Raw genomic sequence first — 19,242 nt, 5'->3', positions numbered from 1 at the left:
TGTAGGTGGGAAGGGACTGGACAAGGGGAGAGAGAAGGGAGTCAAGATAACGAGAAATGAGTTCCGTGGGGCAGGAACAGGCTGACACGATCGGTCTGCCAGGACAGTTCTGTTTGTGGATTTTGGGTAGGAGGTAGAAGCGGGCCGTCCGAGGTTGGGCGACTATCAAGTTGGAAGCTGTGGGAGGAGGATCTCCAGAGGAGATGAGGTCAGTGACAGTCCTGGAAACAATGGCTTGATGTTCTGTGGTGGGGTCATGGTCCAGGGAGAGGTAGGAGGAAACGTCTGCGAGTTGACGCTCAGCCTCCGCGAGGTAGAGGTCAATGCGCCAGACAACAACAGTACCACCCTTGTCAGCGGGTTTGATGACAATGTTGGGGTTGGACCTGAGAGAACGGAGTGCAGTGAGTTCAGAGAGAGACAGATTAGAATGGGTGAGAGGAGCAGAGAAATTGAGACGGCTAATGTCACGCCGACAGTTCTCAATGAAAAGATCAAGAGAAGGTAAGATCCAGAGGGAGGGGTCCAAGTGGAGGGAGAATATTGGAGGTGGGTAAAAGGATCCGTTGAACGGGGAGAGGACTCCTGCCCAAAGAAGTGAGCACGGAGACGAAGACGGCGGAAGAAGAGTTCAGCATCATGCCGAGCCCGAAATTCATTGAGATGAGGGCGTAAGGGTATGAAACTAAGTCCTTTGCTGAGCACTGAACGTTCAGCATCGGAGAGGGGAAGGTCAGGGGGTATAGTGAATACGCGGCTGGGGCTGGGATTGGAAGATGGGGTGAGGACGGAGGGACAAGCAGGGGTGGAGGGTCCCAGATGGGTGTTGGAGTCGATGAGTTGTTGGAGCTTGCGTTCCTTAGCACTTGAGAGAAAGAGAAAAAGTTTCTTGTTGAGGCGACGGATGAGGCGAAGAATAAAATGAAACTGGGGGCACGCGCAGCTTTGAAAAATGGTGCGGCGGTGCTGCTGGAGGGAGAGGTCGAGTGTGTTCATATGGCGGCGCATGGCACTGAGTGTGGATCTCAGAATGCGACGGGAACAGCAGTCCGAGAAACGTTTTATGTCCCGGAGATACCTGTAATCCTGGGTGGGTTCGAAACAAGAGGGATGGAATTTCAGTTGAAATCCACGTGGGGTGAGTCGGAGACGGAGACAGTCACTGAGAAAGGAGATATGGCTGTGAAAGCGGGTTTTAGTAAACACCTTGTCAAACACCAGGAGAGAAATGGAAAGCAATGAAGGTGAGCAGGGCAGAAGAGACAGTCGGAAATCCTGTCGGAGGACAGAACCTCTATTGAGCTGCCTAATCCAAAATGATATGTTTCCAGTATGTCAATGTGATAGGCCCTCAGGCTTCCTTCTTGTGCCTATAACACCGGAGTAACACAGTAGAATTTCTAGGCTAAAGTGCTCTTACTGAGTACAGCCCACAGAGGAGAAGACTTCTATCTGATCCTGGGTTGGATTTCAAACCAACACCCAAACACCTGTGGGAAAGGTCAGTAGCGGACTTACCCCATCCCACTGCGATCCCTGAAAATAACAAAGACACAGGTTAATAGAAACAGATAATGCTGGAAATAATCAACAGTTCAGGCAGTATCAGTGGAGAGGAAACGGAGTTAACGATTTGGGTCAATGACCTTTCATCAGAATATACAGATTATTCTGGAATACACTGTCTGAAAGGGCAGTAGATGGAGATTCAATAGTAACTTTCAAAAGGGAATTTCAGGAAGGACCAGAAACCCTGCACAATATTAAAGAGGCAGAGAAACTGTATGTTTCCAGGGACAAGAGGCAAGAAAACATGGCTTGGTCGAGCATTTTTCAATATTAGAACAGTACTTATAATGGTGTTTTGCTATATGTGAATGTGTAACAGGGTTAACTATGAGAACAATTTATAATAAAATGGTATCATTATATGATAAAGGTAGCATGTTAGAATACCAGCAAATACAACAAGGTATATCATGATGTTTTATTATATATCATGATTTCATTATATCTGAAGTGTAATTGTAACAGCTGCTTATTATAACAGGAGTTTATTATGATGATTTTGTTTTCATTATAACAGGTTTTGTTATAACAGGAGTTTAATTAGGATAGGGTCTTGTTAAATAGGATCTTATTTCTACAGCATGGGTTTATTGTAAACTCGAGATTATGATGACAGGAGTTTAAATATAATAGGCATTTCATTCTAACTGTAGTATGTTACAACTAGTTTAGTGTGTTATGACCGGTGCATTTAGTAAAGCGGAGTTATTTAAAAATCCCAGAGGGAAACTTTAAACAACTGTCATAACCTATAATTTTAAGTGTTATGTTTGAGATGTGACTCTAAATTCAGGAATCAGACCACCAGTTCTCGAGGTTTTACATTAAACTAAGTGAAACATTTTATTAATTTACACAGGTTAAAATATATATACACATGGCTACAAATTACTACTATCATAACTTTCAACAAATTCCCAGACTAATCTCCATTAAGGCAACAGCAACCCATAAACTTAACCAAACACCAGGCAAAGCATTTTCACCTTACGCATTCAAAATGAGGTTCTTTTCACTTTGGTTCCTTGCAGACACAGTGGTAGGCTTACTGGCTTTGATCTTACATTGCCTCTGCTCTGCACACACAAAACAGTTGTCTTGTTATATCTACCACTGCCCATTGAATGTTAATTCTTATTGTATCAACAACCTCTGAACTAAACCTCTCTAACAATAAAACCCCTTTCATAGTACCAATTTTATTAGTAATATAAACATATTGTTTGGTAGCTGCTAGATAGGTATCATTTTTCACCCCACTTCTTGAATGCTCTATTCAAAAAATGCAAATGCACGCTAACTCTCTTACATATCAAAACTAGTACACATCAAAGCACCCAGACTAGCTGGCTTCAATCCAATTAAGACACACCCACAGACTAAACCTCTATTTTAAAAGAAAAATATTTTCCAACATTATTATATACATTAATAGCTTCATGACAAGTGTCAGTTGTGACTCAGTTGATAGCACTCACATTTATGAGCTGGAAAGTCATGGGTGTAAGCCCCGCACCAGAGGCTTGAGTATAAAACTCTAAGCTGATACTCTAGTGAAGTACTAAGGGAGTCTTGCACTGTCAAAGGTGCTGTCTTTCAGATGAAGCCTTAAACCAAAGTCCCATTTGCCCTCTCAGGGCATGGTAAAAGAACCCATGATATTATTTTGAAAAAGTTTCCCCTGGAGTCCTGGTCAATATTTATCCATAAATCAACGTCACCAAAACAGGTGATCAGGTCAACTTCCTGTGCGCAATTTAGCTGCGGTTGCACATTTCAAAAGTGACTGCACTTCAAAAAGTACTTTATTAACTGTAAAGTGCTTGCTAAATCCTGAGGTTGTGAAAGGCTCTATAAAATGCAAGTCTTTTTTTTGGAGAGTCACTTTTTTCTCAGTCCTGCTCTATTATGTTTTGTGAAATTCAAATTGCCTTTGGTGACTCAGACCCAGGTTTTTGCTGCCGGGTCGGGTGTGCAGAGACAGGAGATTTCCCAGCTCCACCAACCCAACCTTTAAAAATGGCTGTCCAGATGTTGGATTTCCGGTCCGTGGGGGATGGGTGTGGGTGGTGGGAAGGGTGGGTGTGGGTGGTGGCGTGGTGGAGGGTGGGCTGGGGCAGGCAACCTGGGAAGAGCTAGGAAGGCTGACCGGTGCAGATACGGGCATCCCTCTAGCCCCCAACTCCCCCACATAAACCCCATGCCCCATCTATGCCAAGCCATGCCACCTCCTGCCCCCCACCCACCCCCTTATGGCCCATCATGCCCTTCATGCCAAGGTATGTCCCACACCCACCCCATGTACCTTTATAGCCCCTATGCCAACCTATGTATGCTTGGCTGAGAGCCCAGAAATCCATTGCTCTGATGAAACATCCGAGCCTTAGAGAAAATATCACTTGAGTGACAGCTCTAGCTCTCTGCTCTATGCTGTCAATTTCACAATATTTATTTACACAAGGTTAGGAGGTTTCAAGGGTTTGCAGTTTCTGTTATTGGTATTTTTAAGGGTCTGGATGATTAACACGTATATTGACCTGTTGTGAAACGACTTTTTTGTAAACAAAGGGCGGAATTGTCCAGTCCCGTTGGCGGCATTCAACATGGTGGACGTGAGCAGAAAATATGGCGGGAAGGCCAAAAATCATTTCACGCTGACGTGAAACCAGTTTGCGATCGACCGCTCCACCCATCAATGGTGGGCCACGTTTACCGCTGCCACACGTCGGGAACCTAATTTCAATACTTTAGCATCTCAATATAAACCCTGCTCACCAGAATCATCCCCCCACGTCAAATATACTGCCCATGTCAGTTTGACAGAACGGCATGATTCACGACTGCCTTCATAAGGCATCCACCTGGCGAGCTAAACTTCGAGGGGAACTCAGAGGTGAGTGCACACAACCTTGCGCAGTGCTCACGAGCCTCGCCCACAGGACAAGGAAGAGGTGCCACGCATTCGGTGGGGGGGCACAGGCAAGCCGCCTTTTGCCGGCTGGCTTTCAGTGCAGTGCCGGGGCAAGGGCTCTGGTGCGGGTGGGGCCGGGATGGGGACAAGGGAGCACAGTCTATAGGAAGTACACAAGTGTGCCAGGTTGGGGGGGGGGGGGGGGGGGGGGGGAGGCAACCACACATTTAGAAAAATTTGTCTAAAGTGAGCATTCTTTTGTAGCTGAGACCATTCAGCTGCAGCACCATTGACATGCTTGGAGTCGGGCTTCTGAAGCTGTTCCGCCCACTCAAGCAACACAAAAGCATGAATGTGTCACCGATAGCTCCAGAAATTTTAACTCCTCAGGTGCGGACTGCAAATTAATGTGAATTTTCAGGGCCAGCAAAATAAATAATTGGCCGCCTGGGCAAGTTGTAGAATCCCCTTGTGAAAGGTGGCCATGGAGCAGTCACTGGTGGAGGTGCTCACAGCCCCTTGCAATGTCTTTATTAAGGTTTGGACCAGTATCCCTACTGGTTCAAACGAATAGCGCAATCTTGCAGTGCAGGTTAGGAGAACGCCTGTGCCTGAGCTGAAAGCGCAGTATGTAGTCCATTGGCCTAAGCTGCCATCAAGTAAGGCGGAGGTAGGTGGGGTTTCGGACAGCCATGAAGTGCGCCACACACACTCCTGCATGCGTGAAGGGGCCTTCAGACTTAACCAAGAGAGGTTCTTAGTACATCTATGCTAACCCACATGTCTCTCTTTGATCCTGCAGGAGGAGAACATCAGGATCATGGAGCCTGGCGATTTACCTCATGACTTACAGGAAGCAGAGAAGAAGAGGAAAAGTGCAGCAGAGACACCTGGCTCGGCAAAGGGAGGAGCACCTCCCTCAAGATGAAGGGGCAGGAGGGCCTGCTGCACACACAGCTGAAGATCCACAGCGAGCCGTCACTCGTAGGCACTGCGATAGACCCAGGGTCCATAGACAGCACCTGTCATTCCTGCAGATGACTGAGAACCAGTGTCGCCGAAGACTGCACACGCCCAGGAAACCGATCAGTCACATTTGCCACCTGCTGCAGGATTTGGCGCCACAGGGACATGGAGGGCATCCACTGCCAGTGCCATGAAAGTGACCGCGGTGCTCAATTTTTACGCCAGTGGCTCCTTCCAGGCTCCACTGGTGACCTGTGCAGGATCTCGCAAGCCTCCACACACAAGTGTATCCAGGAGGTCATGGACGCCATCTTTGCAAAGGCACAAAACTTTGTGTATTTTGTCCAGGATCAGGAAAGCCAGGAAGCAAGGGTATTGGGATTTGCACAGATCTCTGGTTTTCCTCAAGTGCAGGGTACCATCAACTGCACTCACGTGGTGCTTAGATCTCCATAGCAACAAGCAGTCAACTACATCAACTGCAAGGGCTTCCACTCGCTGAATGTTCAGCTGCTGTGTGACCATCACAAACACATCTTATAGGTCTGTGCACAATTCCCAGGAAGCATCCATGACTCCTACATCCTTAGCAGGTCCCAGATCCCTGACATCTTCCAGGGTCCAGAGAGGCCGCAGGGTTGGCTCCTCGGGGACAAGGGCTACCCACAGAGGATGTGGCTGATGACACCTGTGCAGCAGTCTCAGGCTTCAGCAGAGCGACGGTATAATGAGGCTCATGCCACGACCTGAACCTTGGTGGTGCAAACAATCGGCATCTTGAAAATGAAGTTCCGGTCCCTTTACAGGTCCAGTGGAGCCCTGCAATACAGTCCCAGAGGGTGTCATGCATCATCATAGCTTGCTGCATGCTCCATAACCTGGCGCTGCAACAGGGTGAGGACCCGGCTGAGGAGGAGATGGAAGAGCCGCACGTCTCCTCCGATGCAGTCAAAGGGGCTGACAGTGATGAGGTCCTTGAAGGCGAGGATGCTGGTGATGAGGCCATCACATTGACCAGATGAGGCAGGCAGACTTGGGAAGCCCTCATGGCCGCACGATTAGTGGAGGATGATGACGAGATGCAGTGAGGACAGTCCTGACATCCTTACCTTGCATCTGTGAACATTTGACTCCTGTCTGGCTGATGGCAGCACACATACTCTCAGTGCTCAGGGTCATGTCATGGATACACAGCAGAGACCCTAATAGTCACTCGATCGCAGGAGGATGATGACAACATACAATGAGGACACGCCATAGATCTTCACATAGCCTCTGAGAATGTCTGACTGCTGTCCGGCAGAGGGCAGCTCACTTGCGCTCTGTGATCAGTGTCATATCATGGAGACGCAGCCGTGAAACTTTAAAGGTGCCTGATCCTTTGTCAGCCTTCAGCACCTGACCCCTTCAGGAGCACAGCGTCACCGGTCACAGATGCGGAAGAGATGGGGGGCCAGCCCCACCTCAAAGGTGCTGAGAGTGCACAGAGAGAATGACGGAACTCTGTGATGCCTGCCCACGACAGTTTGGCAGCAATGACAAGCACCATCAAGGTGCAGGCATCACTAATGTGCCCAGTGGGTGTGAAGCTGGACCATCACTTGGTCAGTTGATCAGTTGATCACTTGATCAGCCCTGAAATTTACACACTGCACAGGGAAGAGGCCCTGGACTGACACACCTGCCTTTATCTTGTGCAGAAACCAAGGTTTCACATATGAATGGCATGAACACTGCTCATCATAACAAGGAGCCATAGGCAGGGAGACATTCTTGGGAGTTTATTTACAATAATGAACATTAAGTACAAGTGATTAACACCCATGCACAGGCTGTGGTGTCAGCTGTGGCTCAGTTCATAGTACCCTTGCCTTTGAATCAGAAGGTTGTGGGTTCATGTCCCACTCCCGGAAACCAAGAACTGTGAATGTACTCGAAAGAGTTACATGCGATCTGTTGATAACTCGAAAGAGTTACATCTTCTTAACCTTCCTAACACACGACTCTCATTCAGAGTGAGGACCTTGATGTCCGGCACTCCAGCTCAAGTCTGGGGCCTCTCCTGTTGATTGTGCGCGATCTTGTCCTGCATAAAGACAGATGGAGAGAGTGTGAGCAAGGCACATGCCAGGCCAAATGAGAAGGACCAGGCATGCCAGGAGATGAGGCCAGATGGAGATGTGAGGGGCTGTGTGAGAGAGTGAGTGGTGATATCCCTTGAGCTAGCAGTGAGTGAGATGCCAGTGAATGTGTGATGGGCTTGTGAGTGGGTGAGTTGAGATTGATAAGATGGTTGACTTACCCTGGCGGCACAGATGAGATCATTCATCCATTTTCTGCAATGTATTGGCCGACCTCTTGTGTGCAGGATTGGCACTGACCACCTCCGCCACTGCCTTCCAAGCCAGAGTGTTGAGACTGATGAGCCTCCTGTGGCAGAGCCGGGGTCACTGAATCAGACGGGCTGCACTCTGCTTGGCTTTGAGGGCCATGTCTTCACTGGAGCAGTCGTGGGCTGCAAGCATTGAGAAGTGTGCACACGGTTGCATTATAAATATGGTGCCCAATGTGAGGAAGCAGCTAGATAATGATGTGGCGGGCCAATCGGAGGCCGCCCGGCTGCGATCCGACATGTTTCCCGTGACTGCATAATTTATGAGGTGGGAAGGGGACGATGCGCCTAGAAAACTCGCCATTGCAGCTGGCGAGTAAAACGTTTTTTTTCATGCCCACTACCGCACTTAGTTCAAATCTGGGACCATTCCACCCATTGTGGAAAGTTATGAATGAATGACTTTTTATAAAGCTTTTTTTTTACTCATCCTATTGTCGCTCTAGGGTCAACTGGTTCTATATAGTATATAGTGAGTCAATGGGCATGGAAGTGCCATAGCTTGGCATAGAGGACATGAGGGCCCATGGAGGCTGGGTAGAGGGGCATAGTTTGGCATGGGGGCATAAGGTACACAGGGTGGCATGGATGCGGCATGAGGAGTGTGTAGCGGGTGAGGGGCTTTCAGGGGTGAGGGTTGAAGGACTTTCCTGTTTTATTTTAACTGGGAAAAAGTCCCAGAGCAACGAGACGGATCTTTCAAACAGTCCTGAGCACCTGGCAACCCCTGTGGTTGCCTTTATCCTCTTTCCCAGGTCGGCTAGCCAGCCAAATGGCAATGAAGATCCCAGGTACTTTCTCCAAATGCCGGGGGGTCCGAGACTGGAATTTTCCTGACTTCTGTTATCCGCCTTGGTGATGAAACTCCAGCCCAAAATGTCTATAGCTATATTGAAAACAACACTCTCAGTCGTAAAACCCATTTACTACACATACATTCCTTCAACGAAATAAAGCCTCATCACAACAAACATTTCATTCAATCCCTTATTACAGCAAGCATTGGAGTTCACAGTCCCACGTCAAATGCCTATAAACACATTTAGCTGTCAATCAAACTGTAGAATGGCAGCCACCCGACTGTGATAATGGATGCCTGTGAAATCAGCCATGCAGTAGTAATCCAGTAATGGAAGCCCTCAGGTTTATGCCAACAGAGTGAAATAGCAAGCAATCATTTCTTTTCACACTACAGATTTTTTTTCAAAGATTTAAATGACAGGGCTATTAAATACCTTGGAACTTTTGACAGCACCCTTTGGCAGGTCCATTTGATGGGTTTAACGGCTCCCTTTGACAGGTGCTGCTAACAGTTTTCACAGTTGATTTGTTCCAATGAGCTTGACAGTAATGAGTTTATGCACGGTTTATGTATGTTTATGCCTAATTTTAACACTTGACACCTGACCTACCCCAAAGGGCTCCTTACCTCCCCCAAATGTGTCCCAGGACCAGATCCAAAGGGGTACCTTACCTCTCCAAAGGGGTACCCTGCCTATCTAAATGAATCCACAAGTTCAAACAAGCTCATACCTGGTCTAATCTGCACACGTTGGGTTTCACACTCCTGGCCTTCTAAAATCCCACTTTCAGCAGGGGCAGCTGACGATTTAAATGGCACAGACCCTGTCCCCAATCCCGCCCCCATGATAAAGGCTCTCTGTCGTGACGAAAATCTGGGCCTCAATATTTCATGGCTAATGGGACAGGGAGTGGCTGATTCTTGTTACACCAAAGTAATAAACAATGACTTCTCCAGAATTTAAGAATAATTAAGATGTTAGTCTGACGGCTTTTGAATTTTTCTCACATATGATGCAACTTGCCTTTGCAGCAACATTAATAGGAAAGACAACAAAGTGTTAGCAGAGTGTTGCACCAGAATGTCAGAATAGATTTTGTGCTCAGGTCTCTGGAGTACGACTTGAACCCAGAAACTATCTCAGATATGAGAGCACTGGGGCATGGCTGGCACTTTAATTGCAGTTCTTTAATGAAGCTGAACAAGCGATTGGATGATGTATTCTGTGTTGAGGTGGGTTTTATCAAAGGTTCCGTATTTGGCCTTGGCTGTGGGACAGTAGTCCCATAGGACAGTAGGCCCTTAAATCCTTAGACCAGTAGGACTGTACATAAAACCTCAGCTGCACAATACGAGCCTGAAAGCACTAGGGAGACATGATAACCCAGTTCAGTTCTGCTGCCTCTGTTGTGTTGCAGGCATTCTGCGGCACTGCAGTCTGCTTGACACTGTTCACAGAATTACTGATTGCATCAATAGCACAGCTACATTTTCTTCAGAGCATTGCTGTTTGATTGGGTAAACAAACATCCCCTGCAGCCGGTCATCAGCCAACCAGAATTCAATGTTCAGTGGTTAAAGCGGTTTCAGAATATCTGCCTTGCTGTTGCAATTCTTGCCATGGGTCTTTTTATAGATCTTGCTCTTCAACTGTGTTTTTTTACCACATTTCATTTCCGCCTTGTGAATCTGCAGGATCAGTACAAGATACCTTGTGAGTCGAGTTATTTAGGTCTGTGCTCTTGCATCCAAGCGTCAGTCTGATAGAAACACACACTTCAAGATCTGCACTGCTTGTTAGCACAGGTAAGCAGAGAATACTTTATACCGTCTTTTTAAAATTTTAAATCAATCCACCTGTTCGGGATATTGGAATGTATTAATAGAACCATTCAGTACATATGAAAGGAGAACATTCTGTCATTACACTAATTGTTGACTAGACCACATCTGGAGTACATCGAAATAAAGGGCTCAGAGGAGAGCTCCGAGGATAAGCCATAGTTTAATTACGCAGATAGGCTTAAGGAACGGGGTGTTTTAAACCATTATAGATTTAGAGGGAAGTTGATAGAGATGTAACAAAATGAAAGGGCTGGATTACGTATCCAGTGACAAATTATTTCAACTTAACTGATTGGGGAGAACCAGGGATTATGAGAAGTAGGAATAAACTATTTATTAGGAGATTCTCCTTTTCCCAGAGAATTGTGACCCTCTGGGAAACATTGCCAGCTAGCGTGGTTGGTGCTGACTCTCTGGATGTCTTCAAGAGGGAGCTGGACAGGCTCCCGACCGGGACAGAGATCATACAGAAAAGTGTCTACATTGATAACACTTGGTCCGTGTGACCTCCTGAAGGGGTCAGAAAAGATTTTTCCAATTCTCCCCCCCAACCCCACTCTCCTGCCGTTGACTTTTTTCTTGCTTTTCCCCCGGGAGATTGCAAGGCTGTGGAGTGGGGCAGGTGAGAGTATCTGGTCAATGCTGCAGCAGACGTGAGTGTGGAGCAGGCTTGATGCACCAGATGATCTTTGGCCAATTTTGTATTTCTGTTCTTTATTCTTTCATGGGATGCTGTCACACGAAGGCCAGACCAGGTAAGGACAGCAGATTTCTTTCCCTAAAGGACATTAGTGAACCAGATGGGTTTTTACAGCAATCGATGATAGTTGTCATGATCACCATCACTGAGACTAGCTTTATATTCCAGGATTTTTTTATTTTTATTAATTGAACTTAAATTCCAGCAGTTGCCGGGGCTCTGGATTTCTAGTCCGTGATATAACCAGTACACCACCGTCTCCCGCTAAAATGTGTTCTACATACAGGATGATGCTGGTGCCTCTACCCTATGCGTACGCTAATGTGTACTCAAACTGGACAGAAGTAACTAGTGGTATCCCACAGGCACTCTTCTGGATCATCAACTATTCACAATATTTACTAAGGACTTAGGTAACAAAATAGACAGGCAAGTATCAAAGACTGACAATGACACAAGTATTGTTGGTATACAAAGTAGTGCAGTTGGAAACATAACATTAGAAAGGGACATTGATAAATTAATAACTAACTGGATAAAACTGTGGCAGATGGATTTCAATACAGATAAGTGTGAGGTTATTTTGGACTGAAATAGGATACATCTGAGTTGTATTTTAATTGTGAAAAGTTAGGAACAGTAGAAGTCTATAAAGATTCAAGGATCATGTAAACAGATCAGTTTTGAACTCAAGGACGTGCATATGAAGTAGAGGAAGCTTTTCTACAGCTATAGGAAATCGTGGTTAGGCCGCACCTGGGCTACTGTGTGCAGCTCTGGGCACTGCACCTTATAAAAGATATATTGACCTGGAATATAAAAATGTGATTTGATTGAGGTTTTTATGATTTTGTAAGGAATTTGGGAGGTAGAGAGAAGCTTTTTTCTGCTGGTGGACAAAGGGACATAACCAAGCTATTCAGGAGAGAAGTTAGAAAATTCTTTGCACAAAGGGTGGTAGAAATGTGAAATGTTTTTCTTCAAAAAGCAGTATATGCTTGCTCAATTCATGATTTTAGGTCTGAGATAAAAATTTGCGAGCCAAGGGTATTAAAGGATGTGGAAACAAGGCGTAACTTTTAAGTGAGAACCAACCCTTCGCCAGAATTCTATGCTGGTTGTACGCGTCCAACCCAACAGTGTGTGAAATCGTGCGAAAAGATGTCGGGTGCATGCCCTGACGTCATTGCGCACTCGCACAATATTTTGCTCACCAGGTGCGCGCGGCAGTTGGATGCGCGCCCACCGACAATTAAACGGGTAATTATGTCCATTAAGGAAGCAGTCAAAATTGATTTTATGTGGCCCCGTCCACTTTCACGGTTGGCGAACGGGGCCACAATCGGCCAAGTGGCCTTTACATTTTCACTGAAACCTCGGTCTAGGGCTTGATGAAATGTCTGGGGTGAAATATAATAAAAAAAGATAACTGGGATCCGATATTTTTTGAGTTCGGCTGTCAGCTGCTTGAATGCGCTGAATAGACACAGTTTGGTGCAATCTTTTCTTGTCATTTAAACTGTCCAGGTCTGCAGCTCCCTGAGGCAGCTCCGCAGCAGCTGTCTGCCTTCAGGGAGCTTGCTAGAAGCGCGCACCTGCACTCTCACTTTTGTCGGCGCCCACCCTCTTCTCGCTATTCCCCCCCCGCCCCCTCCACCACCAGCAGCACTAAGGCTTTCTCAGCACGCGTTTCATGCTGGCTGGCCATTAATTGGCCAGCCAGAGTGAAATTGTGTTCAGGTGCCAATCGTGGGCGGACGCGCATTTTGCATCCACTTCCGGGCCCACCTATCGCACGCCCGACAAATGTAAGATTCAGGCCATTATGTTCTGAGTTTTGCAAGCATAGGCTGGTTGAGTACAGTTAGTACTTTGCCTGTGCTGTTTGATACAATCAACCAGTTACTGGGACTTACGACCTCCATACCTGGCATCACACTGGCACTGAAATTCATATAACACATTGTCCGTTTGTGTGATAGGCAGAATGTCTTTTTGGCTTGTCGGCAGCATCTTGTTAGTGGAAAATACCAATTGTGTTGCTCCTGCTTAGCAGCAACATAAAACAGCTAGCTTCACCTTTGGCTCAAATATTTGATTTAGCTTAACCGTCCAGGATAATTTGAGGTAGACTGGGCACTTTTCAGGTCTGAATTTCAGTGCCTGTGCAATGGGCTACATAGGCTATAGGTCCCAACAATTGCAGATCAACTGTTCGTAATAGGCAGAGTACTGACCATACTTGCAAAACTCAGAACACAAGGTCTAATGTTAGATATGATTCCGTGACTGGACAGCACTTGCTAAACAACCGTGAGTGTCCTAAGAATTACACTAACGTCCAATTTAAATCATCAGCCGGGTTCGCAATGTGGCTCACTTCTGTTTGCTAAAAGCTACACAGATTCATGTACAGGGACCTGTCCTCTGCAGGCAAAAAGAACATGTCCAGACAATGCGCCTTTTTTGAATTAAACAAAGGCTTGTGGATCTATAGTTCTGCATTCTTCATGGCAATACCTCGACCAATCAGAGTCAACTTACCAACCAATCAGTACCGTTTTCTCATGCAGTATGAATTGTTCTCCCTTTGAAATTTGGCATTCTTGCGTCTGTCCTGATGAGTGCAAGATGAAAAGCTATGACAGAATTTATTTCAGCAATATATTGTACCTGTTGGGCAGGACCAGTGTCTGTGGGACCTCCATCTCCAACTCTTCTAATTCCCTGCCATTCAGTTCCCTAATAATCACATCTTCCCCTTCTTCAACCTGTGTTTGTCCCCTTCGGTATGACTGTGTTCTGAAATCTAGAAAATCCTCTCACTCCCCTCTGTTTCAAGGTGTCTTGAACTCACACTCCTGTTCAATGACTATGAACTAGGATGACAGAGGCAGAGACAATTCCTGCAGAATGGTGTAATTGTAGTAATATCATTTGACTAGTAATCCAGAAGTAGCTGGTGGAATTTGATTTCAATTAATATATCTGGAATATAAAATTAGTCTCAGTAATGGTGACAATGACAACTATCATTGAATATAGTATAAACCCATCTGGTTCACTAATGCCCTTTCGGGAGGGAAATCTACTATTGTGACCTAGTCTCACCTACATGTGACATTAGACACACAGCAATGTGTTTCATTCTTAACTGCCTGCTGCAATGGCCTAGCAAGCCACTAAATTTAAGGGTAACAAATGCACAATCCATGAAATAATAAAGAAAAAGAAGATGCGGGAATCCAGAACAGTTGTCTCATCCATAAACTTCCACATACTACAGTCCCAAATGTTTCACCTAGCCAAAAGAAGTTAAGAAACAACGATTACTAGTAAAATTGGTACTATGAGAGATTTTGATTTTCAGAGAGCTAAAATCCAAAGACACAGTGAAACAATAGGAATTTGCATTCATAGGGGAATGTGTGTGTGTATGTGATCTGATTGAATTAAAGATAGCTGGTCTGAAGGTTTTGATGTATTAGAAGATAAGCCAGCTTTCAAATGTTAGGTAAGTAGACATAGGTGTAATGGGAACATATGCATTTTTAGATTAACCAGGCTAGATTGATTTCAAAGGAGGGGTGAAATATGTTACCTAGCATGTGAACTTCAGAAACAGTGTGTTTATTTTTCCCAAAGATTACTGGTAAAATTGGTTCTATGAGAGATTTTTATTATCAGACAGGTAAAGTCCAAAGGCATAGTGAAAAATTTGCATTCAAAGAGGAAAATATGTATAAAGGAGAGAGGGTTGCCTGTAAAGGCAAGCCTTCTAAGATCTAACAAGTGTGAAAACCTCCAGTATCTAAGCCTCAAGCTGCTGTCTACAAAGAACTGAGGTTAAGAAAACTCACTTTGAATTGGATTGTTCAGGGTATCATGTTTCTTTGCCTGGGCCTTTTAAAATCTATGTGTCTTAATGTTGTCTTAACAAAAGTGTAACTGGGAGTTAGATTAATTAGGGGATTTAGAAGTTATCATAGTAGTAATTTGTAGATGTATGAATGTATTTAAAATAATTTCTTTTATTAATAAAGGTTTAATTTAGTTTTGTAAGAAACCTTTAAGACTTGGTGGTCTTATTACTAGTGAACTCAAGGCACGCATCTCAAAATTTATTGCAGATTGCAAAACAGCTGTAACAGTTGTTTCAAGTTCCCCTTTGGGATTTGAGCAGCTCAACATTTACCATCAGCTGTAACATTATGATGGAAGCTGTTGGAAAATATCATACTTTTTTGAATTTGGTTTATGTTCTTTCTCTTTGGTCCTTATTAATGTTTTCACCCCCGTTAGTCTGTTTGTCTGTAAACAATATATCTTAAAACTAATGCATGGATCTCATAGAGATTTAGTACGTAGATCCTGGAATATTTTTAAAGGATCCATTGGGTGAATTGACTTTTTTTTTAGAATGTGGTGGGTTGTTTTATCTAGAATGTTGTTGATTGTTTTAGAATGCTGGGGTTTGTCTCAGCGGCTGTGGTAGAATTTGTCGCAGCTGTCAAAATGTAAGCAGAGTTTTCAGAGCAATTTGTTGGATGTTGATTGGCCTGAAGCCTCCTAAGTGAGATGGAAGCTCTTAATAAATAAATTTCTTCTTTCAGCTTTGTAATTACGAAGCTTCAAGCAGGCAGGGAAAAGCCTCATGGAAGATCTGCGTGATTGTAATAATGTTGAGTTAACACAGCGTGGCGGAAGTATACATTCTACAGGGCGCGCTCTTTACTTGTCAATCTGTATTTATTTAGAGATTAGCTTTTAGTCTGTTTAAAGTTGTTTTTGTGTTTTTTACATACTCATTTGTACCAGCACTAAAACACTGAATTTTTTTAAATACTGACTACCTCAAGCTTACACAAGCAAATACAAATAGTGAAGTAACAAAGAAGCACCTCCTTCCCCTTCCACACTGAATTCCCACTCTCATCAAACTCTAAACTTTGCACTCTGGGCGGAATCTTGTTAAAGCCTCAGGAGTTTCGCGTACCAGCTGGAAAGCCAGCGAGAGAGCTGCACTGCCTCTTTTCAGGAAGGTCTGCTGAACCACACGTCAATCGAGCAGTGGTGAGGCCAGTGGTGGGTGTTCCCCTGAGGGCAAAAATCTCACCAATCAGAGGCTGGCAACTCTTGTGCTCAGCAGCGCCACTGGGGATACCATGGCTGCTGCCGGAAGGACAAGCGCTAGAGTCCCAGGACAGGGAGCAACCCTGGGCACAGGTGAGTAAAGGGGGGGATTTTGCATGGGGTGGGGGTCGCAGGGAGAGAGGTGCAGGGGGGTCAGCAGCAAGATCAGGGGGTGGCTTTCAGCAGCACCCCTCCCGCCACTACCAGATGTCCAATCCCTTGTTTGAGGGACACCCCCCCCGCACCCCCCATGCCAGCGCATGGTTTCACCTGTCAGTCACGTCCCATCGTGATAGGCCTGCCAGCAGCTGGGTTAATACTGGCGGCGGCTGGTCATTAATTGGCTGCTTAAGGGCCTGCATTCGCTGTGAGGCAGGAAGGACAACTTTGGGCCTTCCCGCCCAGAACTTAATTCTGGCGGAGGCAGGAAGGCGAAGGTTTTCTGGTACGCCACCATCCCACCTAAGTAAACACTATTCCTGCATCCAAGCTCCCCACCAGCAAGGACACAAGACTCCGATTTCTGTTCACAATCCACTCAGTTGCTGTCTATGATCATGCTCTGTTCTGCAGAATGTATTAAGTCTCACAAATAAGGTGTGTGATCCAGAAGGTCTTGCATGGGTTGATAGATTGGACATCATTAGTGCCACAGAGATGGTGGAATGATTCCAGTTAATGGAATGCATATTTGAAGGATTGAAATTGAAGAGTCTCTTCTAGGAGAGACCATGTCAGGAGAAAAGGAGGTGGTGTAGCTGTCCATATAATCTCCAGTTTTGAGGCACAATAGGCAAGAGGATATGAAAATGGAAAAGGCAGACAGGGAGGCCGGAAATTTTCCAGCCTCTAATGCCAGCAGGATCTTCTGGTCCTGCCGATGTGAAAGGAGATTTCAGTGGCTCGCCGGCCCCATCATGGGAACCCGCCGTGGGAGGACTGGAAAATTCTGGCCAGAATCACTTTGGGTAGAATTAAGAGATGATTAGACAGTAAACTATTATGGGGGGCAGTGAGGATGGGGTGTGGGGTGTTGGTGGTGGGTGGCGGTGTTGCTATAGACCCCCAGGCCAGGGTGTCTAGGACTGTGGGATGAATTTAAAGGACCAATTATAGCATAGCAATTGGAAATTTTACCTTAGCAGAAATTGATTTGGACAACAATATCTCTCCTGGTGAGACATGAGGGATTTATAGAGTTAATGGAATACTGTTTTATGAATCATTTAGAGAATAAACCAACATCTTGAACTTAATTACAAGTGATCACAAACAAATCTCCCAAACAAAGGTGGATGAGGTTTTAAATGTCCTGTTTAAACAGGACTATCAAGAAACTCATAAAGAGCGAATAAGAGGCATTTAAGCCATGAAGGAAAATGGTACAGAGTTAAGACAGATTCAACGCCAAAAGGAATGCCAAGTGTATATAGAAAAGGCATCACATTGGTAAAGAATAAAAATCAAATTGAATATGGCAAGAGAAACGAAGGATACTCATAAAAATAATTCTAACCATATTAAAACAAATAGGAAAATGAAGGATGGAGTGAGGTCCCTGAAAGTGAGATCAGGTGAAGACGGGACAACTCTTGCTATACAATTTGCTAAACTGCTAGATAAGTTTATTCTCCCAATTTTTATCCAGCATGCAACAAGTGTTAGAGGTAAAATCCTGGGGCATCTGGATAGAATTGGCAGCCAATATAGGTTCATGAGGGAAGGTCCTGCCAATTTAACTTGCTGGTTTCCTTTGAGGGCGCAAAAAGAAATTTGATAGGTGAAAAGCAGTAGATTCAATTATATGGAATTACCTAGAATTTGCAGCACAAAATCTGGCCATTCTGGTTGCACCAGTTTTTATGCTCCATACAAGCCTCCTTCGTCTCACCTATCTGCATTATCCTTCTCTAGCCCATTTCAACTATTATTTCCCATGTGACCTGCTTATTCTACCTACCAAAATGCAACACCACACATTCACCTACACTGAAATACATTCGTCAATTACACACCCATTCTGAAAGATGTATTTTGTTGCAGACTTCTTCAGTATTAACTACCCCCCCACCACCTCAACCCCTTCCCAATTTGGCGTTGCACGCTTGGATTTCAGTAAAACCTTTGACACAGTTACTCAGGAAAGGCAGGCACTGAAAATAAAGAGAAAGGGAACTGGTGAAAATATTTTGCAACAGGTATGTAATTGGTTGACTGATAGAACCGAGAGCATAGTGGTACAGTGAGTATCACCATCACCTGTGTCCTGTGCCCTTTGTAAATCCGACTGTTGTTGTCCTGCAGGTTATTTCGCACAGTCGGTTTGAAGGGACTCCAAAGAGATCAGACTCAGCATGGCATCTCATGGTAAAGTGGTTCCAGCCGGTAACATCGCCAACCAGGGCTACTTTACTAAAAATATTCTGGCTGAATTCTTTATTGCATTTCCACTACCCTTTGTGTGAAGAAATACTTCCTGACATCACCAATGAAGGGCACAGCCCTGATTTTAAGGTTATGCTCCCTTGTTCTGGTCTCTCACACCAGGGGAAATAGTTTCTTTCCATCTACCATATCAACTCATTCAGTCATTTTAAAGGCATTGATTAGATCAACCCTTAATCTTCTAAAGTCAGGGGGATATAAGACTAGCCTGTGTAGAGTAAAGGGTTAACATCAGGAGCACATGGTACCAATGTAACTGCTGATGTCACTATGATGCAATGTCACATGATTAAGTAACAGATCTGGTGGAAAGCAGAAGTACAACCTCGTGTGGAGTACTGAGATATATGTAGATCTGTAAATAAACAAGAGTAGTTTTTTACAGTCCATTGTAGCATTCTTACGGTAACAAGCAAACCCTAAAGAAATCCCATCTAGACTTGAAACACAAGACAAAACAGTCTGAGCAACCTGTCCTC

At 45.0% G+C, this 19,242-nt stretch overlaps 1 protein-coding gene across 5 annotated transcripts in view; it reads left to right on the top strand.

Moving 5' to 3' along the window:
- glipr2 (GLI pathogenesis-related 2) overlaps positions 1–19,242 on the top strand; it is a 97,706-nt gene that overhangs the window by 4,043 nt on the left and 74,421 nt on the right. For 2 of the 5 annotated variants that reach the window (XM_078550421.1, XM_078550420.1), the window contains exons 1-2: positions 10,318–10,446; positions 18,623–18,703. In XM_078550421.1, the coding sequence (XP_078406547.1) occupies positions 18,673–18,703 (31 nt within the window). In that variant the 5' untranslated portion in view covers positions 10,318–10,446; positions 18,623–18,672. Of the gene's footprint in view, positions 1–10,306; positions 10,447–18,622; positions 18,704–19,242 lie in introns of those variants that run through there. The other 3 variants (XM_078550419.1, XM_078550424.1, XM_078550423.1) reach the window with 3 other exon arrangements.

The sequence above is a fragment of the Cetorhinus maximus genome, chromosome 10 (genome assembly GCF_964194155.1).
Source record: "Cetorhinus maximus chromosome 10, sCetMax3.hap1.1, whole genome shotgun sequence".
Lineage (NCBI taxonomy): Eukaryota > Metazoa > Chordata > Chondrichthyes > Lamniformes > Cetorhinidae > Cetorhinus > Cetorhinus maximus.
The sequence above is the reverse complement of the archived record's forward strand: the minus strand, read 5'-3'. Positions and strand labels throughout refer to the sequence as shown.